The 23740-nt window shown below is 40.8% G+C and overlaps 1 protein-coding gene across 4 annotated transcripts in view; it reads right to left on the bottom strand.

Moving 5' to 3' along the window:
- Positions 1–23740, bottom strand: part of RALGAPA2 (Ral GTPase activating protein catalytic subunit alpha 2) — a 267919-nt gene that overhangs the window by 142681 nt on the left and 101498 nt on the right. For all 4 annotated transcript variants that reach the window (XM_040981780.1, XM_040981778.1, XM_040981777.1 and 1 more), the window contains exons 19-23: positions 19455–19545; positions 17960–18136; positions 7755–7948; positions 7412–7510; positions 7020–7175 (exon numbers count right to left, since the gene is read on the bottom strand). In XM_040981780.1, coding sequence (XP_040837714.1) covers positions 7020–7175; positions 7412–7510; positions 7755–7948; positions 17960–18136; positions 19455–19545 — 717 coding nt within the window. The remainder of the gene's footprint in view (positions 1–7019; positions 7176–7411; positions 7511–7754; positions 7949–17959; positions 18137–19454; positions 19546–23740) is intronic.

Raw genomic sequence — 23740 nt, 5'->3', positions numbered from 1 at the left:
GTCAGTAATGATGAGCATAGAGTAGCTGTTTTTAAAATTTCTTAAAAGTTCGGCCTGGTGTGATGGCTCAGTAACTAAATCCTTGCCTTGAATGCACTGGGATCCCATATGGGCCTGCTAGTTTTTGTCCTGGATGCTCTACTTCCCTTCCAGCTCCCTGCTTGTACCCTGGAAAAGCAACCAAGGATGGTCCAAGTGCTTGGGATCCTGCATCCATATTTGGAGACTGAGAGAAAACTGGCTTTGGATCAGCTGAAATCCAGCTGTTATGACCACTTGAGCAGTAAACCAACAAATGGAAGATCTTTCTCTTGGTAGATATGCCTTTCCAATTTAAAAACTTTCAAAAAATTCACAAAAGCTACTATTAGATGATGATGGCTTTGCCCATCTTGTAGATGGTCTACCTGAAGTAGTTCTGTTATCAATACCATTTTCATCATCTACATTGTCAACATCACCATCCATGACCTTGGCTGCACCTGCTGCCACCCTGTCTTGTGCCTCCCTGAGTGCCCGAGTGGGGGAAGAGCTCTGTAAGCAGCTGCTGCTCAGGACCCTACCCAACAGCAGGTCCTGGAGAGGTGGTGTCGACCTCAGCCAACCACTCTCTCGCTGACTCTGTGCCAACCACTTCTCCATTCTTCAAAAATGTCAGGGAAAGGCTAAGAAAGAGTCTTTTTTCTTTTTTTTTTTTTTTTGCTCACTATTCAAGCCTACAGTTTAAACAATTATTTTTAAATGGAGCTTTAACAAAGCTACTCTTCTAAAATTCCTCCACTGATTTACATCAATTTTATTATTTAATGATGTTAGCATTACATCTCTAAATTTAAAAAGAGGTACTTATCCTAGTGAGCACTGAATTAAAATCCTGTGATTTCAAACCTTGAAGGAAATAATCACTTCACATACTGTGTTAACACACACTAACACCTTATTTCCCTTGGTGGGGGAATAGGCATGATTATCTTAACTCTCAACTTTCTCTAGAACTGAATGTTCATGTTTAGCCTTAAATACATTTAAAACTGAAGATGGTTTTAACATATATTCTAGTTGCAAGCCCAAATTTTCAGTAAAGAATAGTCCTTTGTCTGAGAAAAGGTGATGCAATTATTACATATCACTGCATGATACAGGCTGTCTGGGGTTATTAAAAAAGAGTCAGGCATGGCCAATTTACAAGTGCCACCTTGGCACCCTGCTCTCACAGCTCACCGCTGAGTCTTACGCTCACACAAGGGCCTCACGGGATCTTTTTACAAACGACTGTTTATTATTATACTATTCCATCATACACCCCATGAGAGGAGGTTGTAACATCCATTAAGAAAATCATGAGCTATTTTGACTTCTATGATAGAATACTGTTCTGCATAGGTAATGCTTAAAATCATGTTTTAACATTGGTGTGGTATAAAGGTTCATGAAGATACAAGGTTAAATGACAGCAAATATTCCTGAAATAACGTAAATATTCCTGACACAGAATACATGGCTAAAACTAAGAAAAAAATAAATACATTCAATTAGTGAGACATATACCAGCCAGGGTTGATCAGGCATTGCCAGAACACAGCACACACAGCTCCCTGCGGAGGCAGCTGCTGGCAAGTCAGGGTCCTACCTGTGGACAATACAACTTCCTTTTCAGATATTAAGAAGAGGAGGTTTATTTATACCAGGCTGTTGGATGGCTGGAAGTGCCGGAGAACTAAGCATGCATCTACAGCTGCAGAAAAGGCAGCAAGCAGAACATGCCAGCCATACTCCAAGACAGTTAGAGACCCTGCAGCCTGCTCCTGTCACCAGTGATGTAGGTTCCTGAACAGGCCACGACAGGAGGCCAGCTCTCCCGGGCCACCTCCCGCCAATCCCTGTGGATGTGCAGGTGTCTCTACTAAGGCAGCACCTGGGTGGCTGTTGTCATAGCCAGAAGGCATCTAGGCCAGGCAGAGTCTAGCTTCGTAGATTCCTCATGCAGAAGGCACACTGGGTGGCTGGAAGCAGGTGGCTGGGGAGCCAATGGCCATATGGACACACATGGTACATTTCTGGGTCATGAGCACACAAGGATCAAATAATTTTTTAAATATACTTTTGCCTGATTCACAGCATGGGGAGTGGTTATTTCTCCATGTTTGGAAATTCCACAATGCCTAGTCACATTTTTTAGTCAATCTATGCTCAAAGGTAAGACAAAATATGGGGAAGGAAATAAAAACGAACACCTTACACCATCACAACACCGGGGGTTGCTGTCCCCACAATGCTTTCATGGCCCCTGCGGCCCGAGCCTGTCATGGCCCTCTGCACCTTGAGCATTACCTGCCTTGACTCCTTCAATGGCACTCCAACCATCCTCATCTTACAGAAAGGGCGTGAAAGCATAGACAGCTCAAAGCATGTGGCTAACAAGAGGGAATGCCCAGTTGGGACCCCGGGCAGGCTGACTGGAGGTCCATGGCCATAACTTCCACAATTGATCATAACGCTACACAGCATCCTAACCCTCTACTGCTGATTCTAGTCTACAGCTCCATGGTCACCTCAGGACAAAGGAAGAAACGCTCCACCTGACAGAGGCCTCGTTCTTTTTCTTTGGTGCACTACAAAATACAGTAGTATAACACTGTAGAAGAAAATGACAAAGACCAATATTGCCCCACATTTCTATATGCAAATTTGCAACAATAATTTTGCATTAATGTTAAGCTTTGCATTTAAAAGAGATTTTAACTTTGATGTATAACAGACAAATTACATTAAGACATTAAATCTGTAAGTCATTGTTAAAAAATAGTTCGTTTGTTTTAAGAAAACTTTCCAGTCTTTGATATGTTTTTTAAAAACATGAAAATAAAATTCTTTTCCTCAACTGTCCTTTTCCATTTCACACATATTGATCTTTCCATATGTTTCACATAATCGTGAAATTAATAGGAACTGTTTGTAATAAGTCTGGAACATAGTTCCTTTCATGTCAAAAGACTTGGGGAAGGCTGAGGTGGACAAGCTGCTTACACATTAGGAAAAATGAAGAACAACCAAGAACAGCTTTGGAAGAGACACAGAAAGATGGCAAAAAAACTCCTCCTACTACTACTACTATGGGAAGGCATTTACAGGTTGGGAGGAAGATCCTGAAGGAGGAGGGGTAGACCAAACTAAAAAACAAAAAACAAAAACAAAACAAACAGAAGATCTGGGCGTGGTAGCCTAGCAGCTAAAGTTCTCGCCTTGAACATGCTGGGATCCCTTATAAGCACTGGTTCTAATCCCGGCGGCCCAGCTTCCCATCCAGCTGCACCTTGAGCATTACCTGCCTTGACTCCTGCTTGTGGCCTGGAAAAGCAGTCAAGGATGACCCAAAGTCATGGAACCCTGTTCCTGCATGGGAGACCTGGAAGAAGCTCCTCGCTCCTGGCTTCGGATCAGAGAGTAAATTATTGGACAGAGGATCTTCCTCTCTGTCTCTCTTCCTCTCTTCATATCTCACTTTCCAATAAAAAAATAAATAAATATTTAAAAAAAAAAGAATAAAATCAAGGACCTTCTGATCAACCCATTAACTGCGACTCAACAGCAAAGACAATCCCAGTGGAATAGTGGGAAGCCTGCATGTGAATTCTACTTGCGGCACTGGGCCAAAGTTCTCAATTATTTTTTGAACCTTCATTATTAATAACATGCGTCGTGGCATTTCCCTAGCTGAACTGCAGAGAGGAATGATGGTAGAGCACCATGCATGCCCTGGCACCCCCTCTGGTGCCCCCACCTGCCTACCAAGCACGAAGTGGATGAGTAGAAGGAGGACCCTTCAGAGGCAGCCTGGGAAGCCCCACAAATCACCCAAAGTTTCCTACAAAATTTGTAACTGTTTTGAAAGTGTTTATGATCCTAATTATTTTCTAGACTAGTCACAGAATAATTTTTTTGAAACTTCATTGTCAAGGAAAAACAGAGCCATTTCAAAGCATGTTTTCAATTACACTAACAAGCCACAAACCCACACTATGTATGTACTGTGGGAAATGTATGATAAGGTCATTGTGTTAGCCATTAAACTATTAGCTATTTGGATAGCTACAACTGGTGAAAATAAAAATAAAGTTGTTTTGGGATGCAATGTATTTTGAATTCTGTCTATTCGGTACATGAATTATTATTTTCTAGATGAAAATGACTAGATTAGTTTACATAATAAACCTGATATGAATTAAATCATGATTTTATACTGTGTCATATAATGCCAGGCAATTTGTACCACATCTATTTTAAAAATGGTCAGCTTTTTAGAAGTTAAAAAAAAAAAGTCTACTACCATTATACTTGTAAGACTTTTAAAATTTCAGGGCTAGATATAATTCCCTCCTTCACTAGTCACTGCTGATACAATTTTGATGCTCTAAGTGAGAAAGACATTTTGTAGAAAGACCACACCACACACAGCCCACTGTCCAAAGCGCCCCAGTCTTAAGGAAGTTGAGAAGCACACAGCTGAGTGTGGACAAGTCTGCCACCCAAAGGCCAAAAGAGGAAATCCATCTTAGTTTTCCCCAGCAAGACAAAACTGATAAATATTATATTTTAATAAAGCGTTCTTTGCTATTACTTGTCTTATTAATAAAAATAGGAAGTTCCTTATAAGATTCTCTCTCTGCATAAATTAATCTTCTTTGTGTGTGGCTCTTTGGAGAATTCCCACATGATGGAAACAAGCCCTGAGACATACCAGCCACAGGTGCACAGTTTGCCAATTAAACAATTGAATTTAACTGTACTCTCTAAAGAAAAAAAAGCTTTCTTTTTTCTTTCTATAATTACCATGTGTTTTCAGAATTACATGTAAGTTCTAGAACAACTACCACCATCTATTTAGACATGTGGACTAAAAGTTAAATTAATTACCAGAGGCATTTCTTACTTAAATGAGAAAGGTTTCTCTTTTATTATAGGATCTTTTGCATAATTTTCTCCTGGCAGAGGAATAAAGTTTATTTAGAATAATGCTGCCTGGCAGACAGAAAGTCAGGGCTTCGAAAATATATACCAATACTTGTTAAGGTTAAAGAAAACAGTCAATTCTATTAAAACATATAAAAATGCAGACGCCAATGGCCTAAACAATAGGCCTATTATAAAGCCGACATTTATGATAGGTCCAGTTTGTCTCAGAAGCCTGTATATTGGGAAAATTATTAAGTTGTGCCATCTTTTAATATTTATTTTACAATGAACTACAAAAGATCCCTAACTGGAAACATAACATATATTAAGATGTAAAATATATATGTAAGTGCAAAATCTGAAAATTTTTTCTTTGCCATTGTGAAGCACATTTTGGAAATTATGTGTAAAATCTCTGTTTGGGCTCCCCAAACGCTTATATGCGCTCTTAAGTCATCTCATTGTGTTGATCCATTTTTTTTCCTCACAAACACACCTTAAAATAAAGATTGTAAACTCACACCTAGTTATTATTATCTAGAGAAATTATTATAAGGGACTGTTTACTGCTGACTTTCAAGAAAACCTCACTCTTGTTTATTTTCAAGTAAACATTTTTTTTTTTCCTGCAAAATCTTTACCAGGAAAGATTTCACTCTAAAGTACAACATTGTCAAGTACACCTTCCTGACTCGGTTCCTGGATTGGGGTAACTCATTATCTGTTTAAAACTAATTCTCCTCCTTAGCTTTCCACATGCCTTCAGCTGCCTCACCCTGTAAAAGACACTGCAACTGCACTGACTGAACTATCTGGACAGAGAGGACGAACAATTCCATCTCATATCCTTATTTAGGATATATGACAGCCTCTGCGACAGAGAGATCTCCTTGAAATGACTGAAGGCAGAACAAACATGACACAGACAGGTTGCTAGGCCAGAGTGGTCACTCCTGAGGCGAAAGCTCAGAGACTGCTTCAGGGAATACACTGCAAACCCTCCAACAGAGCCCTGGGACAGGGGAGGTTTAAGGACATTCTGAAGCAATGGAAAGCTGACTGCCAGGACATGAAACTTCTGTGTGTCTTCATGATACAACCAAGATTAAAACAGATACAGAGGGGGCAGCTATGTGGTAGTTACTAAATGACTCCAGTTCATTGTTGAGTGTTTCTCATCTACCGCATAAATTCTGAGACTCCCTACATCTCTAACTGATGGAGAAGATCTGGTGATACAACGTTCATAAACTTCTTGAAATTTTCTTGTTTCCTCCCATCTCCTGCCCACAATTTCTGAAACTACTATCAACATTTTCACTATATTGGTTTAGCCATTCCCTAATTAATTCCCAAGCCAAATGTCCTGCTCTGTCCTATCACAGACCACATTTCCAACTCTCTCTTCCACAAGGAGTCCAGAATGATGCCTGAGAAATCCAAAACAAGCACATCACTCCCCTGCTGGATATTTCCACACTAAGTCCAGAGCTATGGTCCTGCCAGAGTCCGTTTCTCCCCAGTGCCAGAAGTCCTGCCGAGGGAAATCTAGGGCAGGTCCCATTCCATCCCCTAACTCCAGGGCGGCGAGGGCTGTCGTTACCGGCTCATTGGGCTTCCCTTCCAACTGAGCTGAAATGGAAGTTCCTTTTGGGAGACATTAAAATAACTCCTCATCAAGAAATGTTAGGACCCATCCCATAATTTGAGTCTTTTGTATAAAAATGTCCTATGTGCTACAAAAAGAGTTTCTAAGAATCTTTAAGTCACCAGAATAATTTTCTTCAATCAATTCAGACCCCAAGGGGGAAAGGGATGATTAAAACAGTTTTGAGGATGACAACATGAACAAGAGATTAGATCACTAAGTACAAAGCACAGAATTCCACTTGAGTTGCCACAATGCAGGGATGTGATAAAGCCTGCTTTCACATTTCTCAAAGGGCACTGTGGTCACGGCTCCTGTCAAAGTTGAAACCATAAGCAAAAACAACATATTTGATGTATTTTCTATGAAGCGCGATTTGCAACTAATGGACAGTCATGATAAAGGGGATGCAGCATACCTGATCCTCGCTGGTTAATCCCAGGTGCATCACAAGGTAAAAATGCACCAGGAAATCCGAGTTTGGCAGCATATCCTGGCGTCTGGTCATCATGGCACAGATGAGTCTGTAGGCTTGCAGTTTGCCTTCCTTATATTCATTTGGCAGCGTCGTAGCCTGCCAAGGAGATGATGTTTCCCGATTAAATCCAGTCCAGATGCCAACCATTTCAACATTTCATTTACTTCTCGGTTTTCCAGAAGAGCTTGTTTATGGAGATGTAGACTGCAGTGGCTTTAGGAAGACCCAGTCTGTCCTCAAAAACATGCAGTCTTGGGCAATTACATTTTTTAAACTCAATTTCAGGAAGGAAGAGGAAATTGCAATAAAAGGATAAACACATATCCACTTGCCTTGAATAGCCATGATGCAAACATTCTGAGTGGTGGGATCAAGACCGGAGGGGATGGAGAAGACTGGTTATCCAGGCTGATTGCTAGATTATCCCGGATCTGATTTGCAAAGGGGAAAATTGTAGGGAAGATAAGTATTTCTATATTGTCTCCCAAGGTCAAACAGCAGCTCCTACTTAACTTTCTACAGGTTGGTTGGAAATCTAAAATATTCACCAGTTTTTATTATCAATAGCAAACTACAAATATTCTTCAATAATCAAAGGTGCACTATCTTAATAGCTCATTTGTGCTCCATAATATGTTCCTATGTTAGAGCAAATGGGAAACCGGCAGGACATACCTTTGCTAGCTTGTACCAGAGTTCACAGAGATACCCAAAGACTTTGGCATGGATCTTGGGTGACTGGATGTTATTCACATCTCCGAGGACTCCCAAAACTCTTCGCCATAGCACAGCTGCAGAGTCTGGGTGCCACCCAGTGAGATTCCCTCCGGCAATGATACTACAGTCATCCACCAGGTACTCGCTGCTGTCTACGGAGAGAGACACGGGAGTTCGATCAGTCCCTCAGGGACAAAGGCTGGCGCGAGGGCCCAGGACCATGAGTGTAGTAGCAAGTTCAAGGCACATTTTTTTTTTGAAATATACATTTGATTGTGGAATATAAAGCGTTACAGGCTAGAATGATTAGTGCAGAATCTAGAGGCTGTTGTGTCTAACTGGGTAACAGGAGCTACAGGGTTTTGTTCTTTGGGGGTCGATTGTCTAGGATGTCTGGAGGTAGGAGGGGACTGAGTGGATTACATCTCAAGCCTCCTAAAATCACATGCTTTCGGCTTGAGAAAACAGAAAGGCAGCCAGAAATACACTGACATATTTAAAATTTTTAAATGCTGCCATATGTCAGAAAATGTACTTTAGGTTATCAAGAAGGGCACTTCAAAAACTCGGTGAGAAATGGGATGGAAAGGCTTGGGTAAACAGATTTTACACACATTTTGCATGAGCTTTCTGAAGGACCTTTTCATATCCATCAGTGGCAGCACACCTTGGAGCTGCTCGCCGTGCTGTCTCACTCCACCCTTCTGACTTTCAGCACTTCAGTTTCTCACTATTCGGGTTCTCTGATTCCATGACCAAGCGTATTCCCCTGACCTCCAGTAACCCAGAGTTGAGATCCTGGCATCTAATCCACAACTTGGAGCCCTCGTGCAAACACAGCGTCCGTGTTCACCTGTCACAGCCTCGGTGTTGGCTGTGCCATTCTCTCTACTGGCCTTGTTCTTGAGGGAGCCACCAAGGACCACCTCTGTGTTGCTCAATGTAGCGTCCACTGTAAGCAGCTGATTGAAACAATCATGTCCCAGGAGTGACTTTCACCTAGACTTCTTCCTTCACAGACCTGGACATACTGAAGGCATCCAGGGCCCTGCTCTTGTCTATGTACACTTCACCCTTCTCACCCCAAACTTCATGCCATAGAGACTGAATGCCAGCCAAGGGCTCACATCTTTATATGTGTATGTCTAGATTTCTTTCCTCAACTCTAGCCTCATTTCTTCAATGACCCTTATATGTGCTCAGGGGTGAAAGGAAGTTTAGTTCACAAAAAAAGGCATAGTCATTAGTGAGTTTTACCTTATATATATTTTTTACAACCTTGATTATATATGAAGGCACCTCAAAAAATTCAAGAGAAAATACATTTCTATCAAAATAAGCATCTTTCAGTTCCATTTTCCCATTAACTTTCTGAAGTAAATATGTATGTGAAGCTCTCTCCCACCTGCTGGTTTTTAATACCCAACTGTCTGCTGGGGTAGGACCAGGCTGGATTTGCGATCCAAGAATTCAACTAGGGTCTCCTAGATGGGTGTCAGGGTCCCAGGTATTGGAGCAATCACCTGCTATGTCCAAGGGTGCACATTAGCAGGAAGATGAACTCAGGCTCAGGGCTGGGACTGAGCTCTGGGAATGTAGGAAGCCCAGGAAGCAACTGCATCACTACATCAAAAGCCTATAGAGAAGACAGAACAGGTCGACCAACCATCTCAGCTATGATGGACTATGTCAATCAGTGAATTTTTCAAAGACTTCATAGTGCTTGGAGTGGTAAGACTGGCAGCGATTCATGACTGTTGCAATATCAAAACCACTTGGGCAAGAACCTCAGAGCATGCCCAACATACGGGTCGGAGGGTGGGAAATTGGGTGGGACTTCTCCCTTAATACCCCCCTTTAAACATGAAGGAAACAGGGCCTGGCGCGGTGGCGCAAGTGGTTAAGGTCCTTGCCTTGAACGCCCGGGATCCCATATGGGCGCAGGTTCTATCCCGGCAGCCCCGCTTCCCTTCCAGCTCCCTGCCTGTGGCCTGGGAAAGCAGTCGAGGACAGCCCAAAGCTTTGGGAACCTGCACCCGCATGGGAGACCCGGAACAGGCTCCTGGCTCTGGACCGGCATAGCATCGGCCGTTGCGCTCACTTGGGGAGTGAATCATCGGATGGAAGATCTTCCTCTCTGTCTCTCCTCTCTGTATATCCGCCTTTCCAATAAAAAAAAATAATAAAAATAAATCTTTAAAAAAAATGAAGGAAACAATTTGGGAAAAATACTAGTCTTATCCACTTTCCTGTAGTCCTTGAACCTTTTTACCCTAATTAACTATGTAAAGATTATAAAAAATAATAATAATAATAAAATTTTTTAAAAAAAAGAAAGCCTATTACCCTTCCTACCTAGAAACTTGTTTTTTGTGGTGGTGGATTTATTTGATTCTATTTCTAACCATGTAGACTTTTTATTTAGGTCACTTCTGGTTTGCTTCTTAGTTTTTGGAGAAAGTTTAATGCTGTATCTCACCTGCACCACTAACTTCCATTTCTATTGCCTTAAAGTGTCTGCTAACAACACAATATTACTTAAGTTCTACTCTCACTTCACAGAAACATGGAGCGACTTCCAAGCAAAATCCACCCCATTGAACATCACCTCAAGTATATATGTTGCCAGTGCTGTTAGGTTCTATTAAACAACTGAAGCCCAAGCCCTAGATCTGAAGAATCACAGGCACAACAAGGAGCAAGCAAGGATCCAAGGACGGCTGCCAACAGCTGATTACATCAGCAGTGGAAAGAGTCCAAAGACTGAAACAAAGGATTTAATGCGGATGGCACATGTTGTCACAGAGAGGCCTTCCATGGCAGTGTGGCTCCTTCTTTAAGGCTTTCCTGCAGAGGTGTCATATTTGCAGTAGAAGAGAGACACATTAAAATGTGCAGATATAATCCAAGCTGGCATTCCTACACATTATGCCTAAAAGACCAGAGATGGAAAGAGCAAGAGTCTAATGACGGGCCTTCTGGGTTCTGCAATGGACTTACATGAGGCTCAGCAGTAAGACACCTCCTCCTAACATGTAATCTGTAAAGTGAACTGCCAAGCATCTGGTACACTTGAGAATGTCCACCGAAGCTTTAGCAAATGCTTATAATTCAACATAAGCCCCCAAGTGAACAAGCAGCATGAAATAACTTTTATTTTTCTCATAAATTATGCCATGGTATCCCTAATCCCTTGTGGGGGAAACAAACTACAAGGATTGGATGATTTACAGCCATGTTTCATTCTCTATTCCCAACACTAAAATGGAATCATCCAAAACAGAGATCAGCCTCTGAACTCCATTCATGCTGGTGTTTTGCTTGAGTAACAGCTTCAAGTAAACACAGGCCAAGTACCTCCTCAGCTGTCCCTCCTCGCTAGCTGCTGCTCATGCCCCACTTATAAAAGGATCTCATATAGGGGAAAAAAAGTATATTTCAAGATTGCTTTGCACTCAGAAAAATTCATGTCTCAGCAATCAAATTATAGGGTTTACTCCCATCACACTACCAAAATATGCTAAGAACATCAGGAGTTTTAAAAATGACTATACGAAGTTTGTTTCTTCAAAATTAACATGGAAAACATTCAATTAGTTGAATTTTTTTTGTCCAAAATTACACCGCTGGTGGTATAAGTTACAGCATGTACACATGTACATGGTTCCTCAGTGAAGGGGCTCTTCAATAAAAATGGGGACCTGAGAGAGTTGAGAAAATTTCACATTCACCCTGAAAATACTAAGCATGCACTTTATTTTTTTCTTGCACACTTATTTTTGTTTTATTATTACTAAACATTAAATATCATGGACATTTATATTTATTGTATTTAAGAGGGGTCCCCTATAAGCAAATAATATTGTGTTATCTTTCTCCCAATAGTGGGTTTTTACTGAGAAACCTAACCTTAGGACTTTGCAAATATGAAAAGAATTTCAGCCAAAAAATGAGTGTTGATAATTGTTCCCCAAAACAGACAATAAAAGCCAAATAATAATTTCATATGGCTGCCATTTTATGTAGGCTTGCTAGGACGTTAATGTAGTCTGTGTCTGTGAAGATACGTTTCTGTTTTGATTTGAAAACTTAGCCAAAGACACAAACCCAAAGGTTCAAAGATCATTAGTTCTAGGGCCAGAAAAATCTGCTTGGCCTGAGAAAGCGAACAAGCAGCGGCAGGCCTTCTGAGCACCCCGCCCCCCACTGCGGCCCAGCTCCCTTCCTCCGCTGCTGCCCCCTTGGCACGCTGCAGAAGGTCAGTTACTAAGGGCCCTGGAAGCTATCACTGCTATTTTTCTTTATAATATTTCAAGACTCCTAAAAACACATCAAAGCCTGGTGAAAAGGTGTTTGTGACAGCCGAACGTGAACTGGCACCCATAAGGGATTCCAGCACAAGCAAGGCAAGGACTTCAGCCACTAGGCTATTGTGCTGGGCCCCTAAACTTATCTTTTAACTCTATTTTTCCATAAACTTTTTGAAGTATCCTTTTCTTGTAAACTTTCTGAAGCATGCAAAATATATTTGATTATTTAGAATGTTAAAATTTGGGGGACAGGTGCCGTGTCGCAGTCAGCAAAGCTGCCTCTTGGTAAGCGTGCATTCCATGTCAGGATGCTGGTTGGAGGCCTGGCTCCTCGCTTTAGATCCAGCTTTCTGCTAATGCATCTCGGAGGCAGCAGGTTAGAGTCCAAGTGCTTGGGTCCCTGCTGCCCATGGGGACCCAGATGGAGTTCTGGATTCCTCGTGCTGGTCCAGCCCTAGCTATTGTAGACATTTAGGGAATGAACCAGTGGATGGAAGAAGTCTCCCTCTCTCTCTCCCTCTCACTTTGCCTTTCAAGTAGTTGAAGACAAATAAGCCTTAAAAAAAAAAAACCAGGTTAAACTTTAGCAGCTCTTTTTGACTGAATAAAATGACAGCCTACTGCGTAAAGTGTATTTGTGCACTATTCAAGCATTTACTGAATATTTTTCTCTTGCTCTGCACCAATCCAGGAGCCAATAACCAACTCTGAATACAAGGGACAATTAGCCTCCCCTCCTCAGGAGCTTACATTCCAGCAGGAGTGACGACCTTGGGCTCTTCCATCCTAACCCAGACATGTGGAAACATTTCTCATGGTCAGAGAGCTGACAGGAAACTGGAAGACAGGGGGCTGCAAAGCTGGCTTTTCCTCTGAGTTTCTGTTAAATCAGCCAATTATCTTAAAGTTTCTCTGATAAAGGCTCAGTGCGGTAGCCTAGTGGCTAGTCCTTGCCTTGCAAGCACCAGGATTCCATACGCCTGGGTTTGTATCCTGGCTGCTCTACTTCCCTTCCAGCTCTCTGCTTGTGGCCTGGAAAAGCAGTGGAAGGGGGCCTAGGACCTTGGGACCCTGTACTCATGTGAAAGACCTGGAGGAGGCTCCTGGCTTCTGGTTTCAGATTGCCTCAGCTCTGGTTGTTGTAGCCACTTGGGGAGTGAACCAGTGGATGGAAGATCTTTCTCTCTGTCTCTCTCCTCTCTATAAATCCAACTTTCCAATCAAAACAAATCTTTTAACAAAAGTAGGTAAGAGTCTTTAATTTTATTGAATTATTTTGCCTTTATTACATTTCAGAAAGGCTTTATTTGTGTGTGTGCTACTCATTTAAAAAAGCCTTTTTCAAGCTATTAAAATTTTCTTTTTATATTTACACGTTTTATCCCTCTGCCACTGACTGTGGGCATGGTGTGAGGTAGAGATTTATTTCATCTTCTTCTACATGGTCCAATACTTATTCCTCAGTGAAGTGTTTTCCTGCCAGATCTGGAAAACCATCTCTGCCATATACTATGACCTTCTGCCTGTGTAGATTTACATTCAACTCCATTACTCCACTTGTGTCTCCCCATTATTTTAACTTAAAACCTCATAAAACTTTAGTAAATTCCAACTCATTATTTGTGGATTCCTAGGACAAATACCTGGTCTTCTGTCCCCTTTATAGCTTTTAAGAGAAGAGAAGCGAGGTGGGCTCATTTCACCTCTTCCTGTTGGCAGTTGCATTTTCTGTTTTCTGGGCTGTTTAGGAGTAACTAGAGTCCAGCACTCTTCTTTGAGAGCCAAACACCTCAGAGGTGCAATTAGACTGCTGTGGATGCAATGCAAAGGGTCAGCCAACCTTGACTCCACAGTCCTTTTGGATGTCCAACAAGTTCTAAGGATTCAGAAATGGTAATAAAGGACTTTGGCAAGTTGATGCTCAATCTCACTGCCAAATTCCTTTCCTCTTGCCCAGGAGTTCTACCTGGACAATCTGACAAAGTTGTGAAGATGTTCTGCCAGAGGCCCCAAAGCAGGAGAGGATTAAGTATTGTTAACTGAGCCAGAAGACTAGCCAAGCTGAGCTACCTGTTCACACACCGATAGTCCCAGCTTAAAAGAGAAGGCATAGACGGTGACCCTAAGCGAGTTCCTGGGAATCAGGAGGTGGGCCACTGAGATGCTGTACTGTCCTGCCTATGTCACCGATGGGTTCCTTCAGAGAGGGTTCAGAAAGGAATGGATTATAACGAAGAGTCAATGTGGACATAATTCTTATTTTATTGTTTTGGTTAGTTTATGAAGTAGAGAAAACTACTGTATGCTAAAATAGACTTACACACCAATAAATTTGATAACAGTTGTGAATGTCTTTTTTTTTTCTACCTCGGTAACAATAATTTATATGGAATCTATAGTCTGAATAATTTCCAATACTTCAGTTCCTTTTGATTTGACCCAGAGAAGAAGCATCGATAAGTTTCTAATACTTCCTTGTATGTTTTTATAAGACCAAAGTTAATGAGATGAAACCCAGTACCAAGAACTAAAGGAAAAGGAACTGAAAATACTGGTTTTGTGTAGAGTGTAATAATTAGGGCAGATAATTAGATATTCTGGTTTTCAAATATTTGAATTGTATTAAAGGGAAATTTCGATGAGCTGTTTTCAAAAAAAGATAGTAGTACCTGTTATCTATGCATCCTTTTAATTCCCGCAACATGACACAGTATTTGTAAACCATTAGCTTACTTGCTGAGTACTGCAGCAATCCGCATTGTTAACTGCAGACATAAATATCTATTTTCCCCCAAAGCAGGACATCTACAGTGCTAACTTACACATGTAGTAACTGTATTTTCTAATGCCTTGGCATTGGGGCCTCAGGGATCACAAATCACAGAATGATTCCAGGGTTAGCTAATTCCTAGAGATAGTAAACAACTCCCCAGGGAAAGTGTCTTTCATATGCAAATGAGTCCAGTACAAAGAAAACCCCTCCCAGCCACCTCCTTATTCTGGCTGCACCACACCAAGTCACCAGGCAGAGGCGGCAGGCAACCAGAGCCAGACCGCGCCCAGGGAGATAGGCAGCACCTACTGTCCTAACTCTACTTGCCTTCACTCTTCTAAGGCCGCTGACCCGGTTTCCCTTCCTGCAGCTCCTAACCACCCTGCTTCCTCCGAAGGCCCCTTCCTGGGGACTGAGGGGTAGGAACTTCTTGCGGAATCAGCATTGCTATGCGGGCACACCCTAATATACTCAAGTAAAACAAGTCCAAGGTAAATTTGAAAATAGGGCACAACAAATCTAGCTGTTTTCAGGAAACGTGGAGTTGTTTAGTGAGTAAGCACCAAAATCTAAACTGCTCACCAGTGATGGAGGAATTCCACACTGTAGAATCAGGTTATTATTCTGATCGTTGGTGGGATTATCCGAGGGAAAGATACCTTCAGCCATTTGATCGGTCTCTGCGCGGCCTGAAGATCAGGCTAACATGAATTTTATTTGCTCATTTATGAAGAAACTGTTCTCTTAAGAACAGTAAGTTAACTTCAGAGCTGTGATAATCCTTAAGCCTTATCACATTACGGTTTGTCCTTTTCACAAATGACAAGCTGAACTATTGAACCGAGCATACTGATTCTCTGTATTAGTATTTCAAAGAACAGCTAAGTATTTGGAAGAGTTAATCACAACACAGAGTGCATTACATAAAACTCCCTCACGCAAGCTTATTAAATTAAGCTGTCCAGTGTGTACTCTGAAATGGGATTGAATTGATCTTGACTTCTTCCAAAAGACTAACAAGAAGTAATCACCCAATTTTCTTTCCTTTCATTACAAATAATTAGAATTAATTCTTATTAAAGTAAATCTAGCTTTAGAGAAGACTCGGTGATGCCATCTGTAGTATCACAATAATGAAGTTTTTCTTGGGTAATGTATATACTAACCCAAAGAAGTCATTTATTCCATAAATGTATTAATAATATTCGAGTAACTTAAAGGGCTTTAAGTTGTAATTTTAAAGACAATGGTGCGAGAGAACGGACAGGGCACTGAGTTCCAATCAGAGCGTCTGGGAAGCGTGCTGAGCCTGACATCGCTCTCCCGGCCTGCTACCATGGTTTCCTCAGCTTTCAGCGTCCTCATCTCCAGAGCAGAAGAATGGGAAGACGGCCACACAGCAACCAAGAGGCTGCCTTGAAGTTCTTTGTCAGTTGTTAAAGCCCATGTAAATTTATATCATTCGTCAAAATTCTCTATTTTATGAAGACTTTCAGCTGGTGCTATTTTTTATTATGAAATTTTAATGTTACTCTAAGAAAAGCCAAAATTTTATAAACTTTGGTTAAAATTTCATAACATACTGATAACCAGTTTGGTAAGAAAAAAAATCCACCTCCGATAAAAAACTTTGGCCTTCCCCATAATTTAAAACTCATACCTAGCAGCTTAGTAGCACTTCTTACTTAGTGTGTGCTTTTTAGCTTTCTGTGGATGTTTCGATAAACAGTTTGTGTGTTTGCGCATGCAGTGGCTGACCACGAAGGCCCTAGCTCTGGTCAGCACTGCCCACACTGAGTTCTTCAGGGCACCGGTCTCTGTTGACGCTTGTCAAAACAAAAACCCAACACTCCTGCTTGATACCCCCGCTCTTGGCAGTCATGTCACACTGATGAAAGAACTATGACTTTCTGAGGTTTAGTTACCCAGATGTTCTCCAGTGTGAGTGTGTGTACACAAGGTGCTTCCAGATGCATTGCTCTGTGCACCTGACATGGTCACTTATTTATTCCTCCAACATCCCTGTTGGATAGGGCTGCTATTTTTAAAAAATATTTATTTATTTATTTTACAAAAGATTTATGTATCTGAAAGAGAAAGAGATCCTTCATCTGTTGGTTCATTCCCTAAACAGCACAGCGATGATGGTTAGGCCTGTCTGAAGCCAGCAGTGTCTTCCAGATCTCCTATGTGGATGGCAGGTGCTCAAATGCTTGGACCAATTTCTGCTGCTTTCCCAGGCACATTAGTAGGGAGGTGGCCTAGAAGCAAAGCATCCGGGACTCGAACCGGCATCCATATGGCTTTACCCACTATGCCACCAACACTGGTCCCAGATGGAGATGATTATTCTCACATTACAGACAAAGGTGCAGACACACACAGAGATATAAAGCACCTAGCTCAAGATCATTAAGTTGTGTGGCACAGACTGGATGCAGGACCAGAAAACTTGGTAGTGTATTTCATGTATGAATCTCAGAAACATAATAGTGACAGAGAAAGCTGCAACAAATATAGGGTATGTCATCTCTGTTTCGAAGTTTAGAAAGAAAACTAGATGCTTTGCTATTTGAGGAGACAAAGAAATGGGATAAAACTGTAAGGATATCAGACAGGGGAAATACTTTAAAACAAATTGGTCTGGGGTACCAGGACATGGACAATGGGCAGGGATCCAAAAAGGGCCTCTGGAAACCTCACAGGTTCTGTGCTGTTCTTTCCTCGAGAGACAGAGGTTCCCTAGTGTTTATTTTATTGCTGTGGCCTAAAGCTTCCTTATATGTCACTATTTAGATTGTATGTATCAAATACTTCATAATACAAAATTTTAACAATATGAATCAATAAGCCACCCAAACTTCTTGACTTTTCTCTGGTTTTATGACAGATGCACGGCAGACGCTTGGCAATGAGTAGGCTCACTTCCTCCCTTGCTCTGACCATGGGTCTTTAGAACCCTCTCCAGGTAATCATAACTGATCACAAGCAGGTGACTGGGGCTGCTCCATCAGTTCAGCTAAAGGCAGCAACCAGGAAACTCAGGGTCTTCCAGCTGTTGGTGCTGGTCAACCAGTTACCTGTTAAGTTGGAAGCATCAGTGGGACTCAGCTGTAACCAATGGCGGGCATCAGGGTCAGCCACAACATCTGTGGGAGTGTTTAATTCTGGGTCTTCCTCACAGGTCTGCCATGGGCTCCCAGAGAGCTCCACCTCGCTGTCACAGCCCAGAACTATGTCACTGCTGACACTTTCACCTGGTACAACAGAAGAACACAATGTGAGGTGACAAATAGTTGAAAATCAGAGTGCTCACAATCTACAAGTAGCTACATGCTTCCGCAGGTGGTGAGGCAGGGACCACTGAGGGAGCAGGACTGAACCTGCAGAAGCTGACTGGAGCTGAAGGGTTCCAGTGCCAGGCTGCTGGTCAAGAAAACACATCTTTCCAGCACAGGGTATTTGCTGTCATCACCAGCTTCGCTACACATATGTCTGACTCAGTTTAGGGTGTCTTTGCTTAGTTATCCAAAACACCTGAAATATTATACTAAATCATAAAGTTTTCTCTTGGGAGTTACCTACAAATTAGTATGAGTGGAACAAAACAGGGGTAACTGATTCTATCTCAAATTTAAGGGTTTTTCACCTGGTGAGAACAGCCTCAAGATGCTGTCAGCTTCAGTCTGATGTTCAGAATTAAACCTATGGCGAATCTTCCAAGGCCACTTGGGGAGGAGGTATCCCACTACAATGGATTTTTTACAATAGAAATTCTTTCAAACACTATAAAGTACAAATTTGTCATAATTTATGCTGTGCCACTGAGACTCAAAGTGCTGCTTATTTCATCTGACACAAAACAAATCTTAACAGTTGGCTCCTTCAAGTTTTCTCTTTCGTAAGTGTTGTTTTCCTACCCTTACAGTCTGTCCATCTGGCTGCTCTTTGTGTCTGCTCCTAACAGTGCCCCAATCTCACTGTTTCCAATCTGCTGTCCTCTACTCACCTGCAAAGAACTGGAAGTATGTTACACTAGCCAGGTGACCAATCTGTTGGGTCCCAAACCTCATCTTCCAATGGAGTCTAGGCCAACAATGTGAAGGTGGAACACGAGAAGAGGATTTACAGCTCTTTACTCTGCTACTCTGAGGAGTAAACAGTCTGGCATGTCCCTTCAGGAAACAATGTGAGAGGCCATAACTCACAGCACATGGCCATGTGTCACAGAGTCCCAGTATTTTCACTTTACAATACTCCTCTCATTCACTTCAATGTACCTTGGAAGATTTCTGCTCCTCACCCATGGGATCTTCTTGGAGAAGGTAATTTTTCCTACTGGGATCTCTCTAACCTGGAAAATGGGTTGGGTAGAAAGTGCTCTCAGGAAAAGCTGACTAACTCGAACTGTTCCCTGAATGTGTAGATTAACCTTGACAATGCAAGAATAAAAATGTCCCGTTTTACAGTCAGGCCTCTTCAATGTTAAGGTATCACTCCAATTAGGAAATAGAAGAAAACAAGCCATAACATTCCATGGTTGGGGGAGCACAGACTGCCCTTCCCAGGACTTACTTTTTTGTCTTTCCTTACATTGTCCTTGAGTCTGTTGCAAATCAGTTTTCAAATCCAATTCAGCAGGGCTGCTGCTCCTTCGAATTAAGATCTTCAGACAAAAAGAAATAGTGAATTTACTGCAGGGAAGTTATAATTTTTACAAGACTGTTACATTTCTAGTCTACATTTGTAAAGAAAAGGAAACAAACAATAATACTAGCAACAACAACAAAAAAAAAACAGAGTGACTTTTTCCATGTGAAGGATATGTGTTCACAAATTACTATAATTGAATCACATATTACTCAAGAACTAAAACTACAGTTTACATCCTCTGCTTTGTCAAGTAACATCCAAATACACTGATTAAGAAAAGATGCCAAATTATATGGAAATTATTTCTTTTAAAATTATATTCATTCCCTTGATCAAACACATATATATAAGGGTAGTCCAAAAAGTTTACAGAAAACATAGACCATGAAAAGATGATGCTTTTTTCTTTTCACAAAATCTCCGATATTAAAATAGAGTAAAATAACAAGAAGCAAGCTGTATCCTCTAAAAATCTGCAATTTGCTTGGCAACACAAAACACACACAGATTATGAAAATAATAACATACATAAGCAAATTATGCGATACACTCTCTCTGAAAGATAGGCAAAATAAAGTGTTACCTTAATTGGCTGACAGTAACAGGAGAGCTGTTCAAGAAGGCAATAGACAGGAAGTGGTAGAGGGAAGGCGGGAAGGGACTCAAGGCTGGAAGCGCGGAGTACTGATCAGCAAGTTCTATGTGCAGGAAAAGAAGCTGATTATAGCAGGCCATGCAGGGCAGCCAGGGCAGAGGCATTCTAAAAGAGGCAGATGCCAGCAGGCCTTCAATCCAATAGTGACAAAAGGAACATCTATATGGTCTAGTGAATAGTTTATTGTGACTAAAAATCTAATTAAAATGTAAGTCAAGTAGTTTCTCTGTAGATACAGTGAAAAAGAAAATCACTAAGGAACTGTTACAGCAATTCAGAAAACAAGGAGATGAGGCTTTTGATGATGGAAAAGGAGGAGCAACGATAATAAAGACAAATGCTGCAGAGTGACATGCTAGAGTTCATGATTAGCTCTACACTTAAGTAGAAGAAAATTAAACCACAAAAGGGTATAAATCTAGGGGGATGCAGGATGATGTGATAGAGGGAGAAAGAATGGAGGAGAAGGAAAAACAAACTGCAGAACATTTCTGTTTGATTTTTTCCTTTGGGTTAAAAATGTCCTAAAAATGTGCAACAGAAATTCAAGAATGGTGAAAAAGAGAAAAAAGCCAGAAATGAAGATGTAAACGCGTTGTCCTCTGCTGCACAGTAAATAAAAAGCTCTTAAGACATATATAACAAGCCAACTGAAAGATGTGAATTCTTAAATGAGCAAACAACTGGGATGCACATGCAGCCTTCAAAAAGCCCATGAGAAATGTGCACTATGAAGAATGGGTTTCAATGTATTTACATTAAAATAAACATTTTAATTTTATTTTTCCATGAACTTTTAAAACATACCTCCATACAATTAAAAGACAAAAGATTATGGGACAGCATTGAGGAGTAGTGGGTGAAAAAGTCACTTCCTGCAATGCCAGCATGACATAAAGAAACCAGTTAGAGTTCTGGCTACTCCACTTATGATCCAACTATCTGCTAATGTACCTGGGAAAGCAGCAGAAAATGATGCAAGTGCTTGGGCCTCTATCACTCATTGGGAGGTCTGGATGAAGCGCCCAGCTTTGCCTGGCCCAACCGTGGCCATCGTGGCCACTTGGACAGTGAACTTGCCAATGAAAGAATTCTCTCTCTCTTGCTCTCATTTTCATTTTAAAATAAAGACTAGACAAGGCAAACAAAAGCTAGGATAAGAAGACAGGCCTAAAAAGACATAATGACTACTAAGCTAAAAAAAAAAAATAGGCTATTAATAAAATAAATAGGCTGTGACTGCAGACATTAAAGTTTTCTGCACTTTAAGATTAGCCAGCCAGGAACTAAAATCAAATACTACTACTAAAGATCAAAGGAAATAAACATTTGTGTGAGAATCACAAAGCTAACAAAAATATTTATAACCCTCAAAGATACTAATCATATGAAATTTTAGAAATGTAATTTTTCAACATTTTAAAGGAACAGAACTGAGAATCACAAAAAAGAGAAAGCAACAAGAAATTATTAGAAAATCCAAACATGCTGGGAAAGAAATTGTTTCAGAAACAAAAACCAAACTTTCTTCAGTAAACATATCAATGGAAGTTCTGAACAGCGCAGTGAGATATTTTGAACTGAGGAAATGCTGTTGATACAATTTATCCAGAACACACCTAGAGGACCAAAAAGAGAATGAAAAATAAACACGGAGCTTAAGAAACATGGAAAAGAGAATGAGAAGGTTAACATCCTTATCCAGAATACTAAGGAAAACAAAGGGTAAAAACATTTAATTTCTGAAGAAATGATTACCAAGAATTTTTAGAAAGACAAGCATCCAGATATGCATTGTATAAATCTTACACCAGAAGATCAAACATATAAATAAAAAAATTTGTCTTTAAACATACTGTAAGAAAACTAGAGGTCAAAGACAGAAAAGAAGAAACAACAACAGCTAGAAGGGTGAACAAATGACTTCTCAACAGCTACAATGGAAGACAAAAGGCAGTGGAAAATCAGTTTCCATTAGAAAGAGAAGAAAGAAAAGTGACAGACTGCAGTATTTGAGTTGTAACAGTATTATCCAGAAAGATAAAGTAACCAATCCAGGCAAGACAAAAAGCAACGCCTTACACATCCAGGAAATAGCATATGCGAGAGACAGCTGGCATTTTGGATCTATAAAGAATGATTTTTTCTGGGATTTGGTATAGCTTGCTTTCTGAGGCGGGGAGGAGGGAGATGGAATTAGATCCTTACAACACTCCACAACCAAGAACTAATTTCTAAAGTCTTCAGATGGAAGACTTAATCATGTAGAGCAAAAGTGTAACATTTATAGACTAGGTATAAGGTAATATTTTTATCCATGTGTAGCTGAGATTTCTGACGAATGTCATAAAACCCTAACCAAAGAACTCAAATGAAAAGATTTGTGTTCATCAAAAAACACCATAAAAAGTGAAAAATATAAGCCAAGGAATGGAAGATATTTGCTATAAACATACCAATACAGGATTAGTATTCATATTATACAAAGAATAAAATAAGAGAAAGAGACAGACAAGTCCATAATGAAATAGCACAAAACATCGGTAGGAATTTCACAGAACAAACATAAAGGGTCAATAACCATATGGAAATATTTAAAACCTTTCATCTAAGAAATGCAAGATAAGAAATCCTTTCACTCTTTGACTCAGAAAAATTCATAATATCTAACAATACAAAGTGCTCACTACAATGTGAATAAATGGGAACTCTATACAATCTTGGCAGGAATAAAAGTTGTATAGCCACTCTGGAAAGTAGGCATTGACTTCAGGTTCAGTTTTCATCATAACAAAACTCTGCAGATATTCATAAGTGTCCATCAGCAAGAGAATGGTAAATTCACAACAGAATATTCTACGTCAGAGAAATCATAGTGAACCTCTGCTACATGCCACAGTGTAAATAAATCTTAGAGATCCGTAAGTTACACACTCAGCAAAACTGTACAGAGCAAAGCAAGGCAATAAACAAAGCTGAGATAGCCCCATTCTCTAAGGAGAGGCAGGTTTGTGGTCATTTATTTGGTTGTTGAAAATAGAACATATATACGCTGAACATATTCTGGTATATGCCTTTTAAAAAAGAAACAGGAACTTAACATCTGGTTATCTTCCAGACAAGGAGTAGGGAGAAGCTATTGCTTGTACCTTTCTGTGATGTTGGAGTTTTCCATTAGTATATACTCTATTAAAAAATAATAATAATAGGGATTGCCATTTGTTACAGTAGTTAACATGCTGCCTGAGCTCCCTATACCATTTCAGACGAGATTGGGCGCGTTCAGGGTGGTATGGCTGTAGACCCTATATCCATTTCAGAGATCCTGGGTTGGAGCCCCAGCTCCACTCTGGATTCCAGCATCCTCCGAATCAGACTCTAAGAGGCAGCAAGCAATGGCCCCAGTTCTTGCACTCTCTGCCATCTGGGGGGCGGGGGGGAGGGTTGGTCTAGATTGAGTTCTAGGCTGCCGACTTCATCCTAACTTAACCCTGGCTGCTGTGTGAATCTAGAGATGACTTCATATATGCCCCTTTCTGTATTTCAAACTAAA

Source organism: Ochotona curzoniae, unplaced genomic scaffold (assembly GCF_017591425.1).
Source record: "Ochotona curzoniae isolate NIBS_2020 unplaced genomic scaffold, NIBS_Ocur_1.0 contig_3520, whole genome shotgun sequence".
Lineage (NCBI taxonomy): Eukaryota > Metazoa > Chordata > Mammalia > Lagomorpha > Ochotonidae > Ochotona > Ochotona curzoniae.
This window is presented reverse-complemented; position numbering and strand designations above follow the sequence as displayed.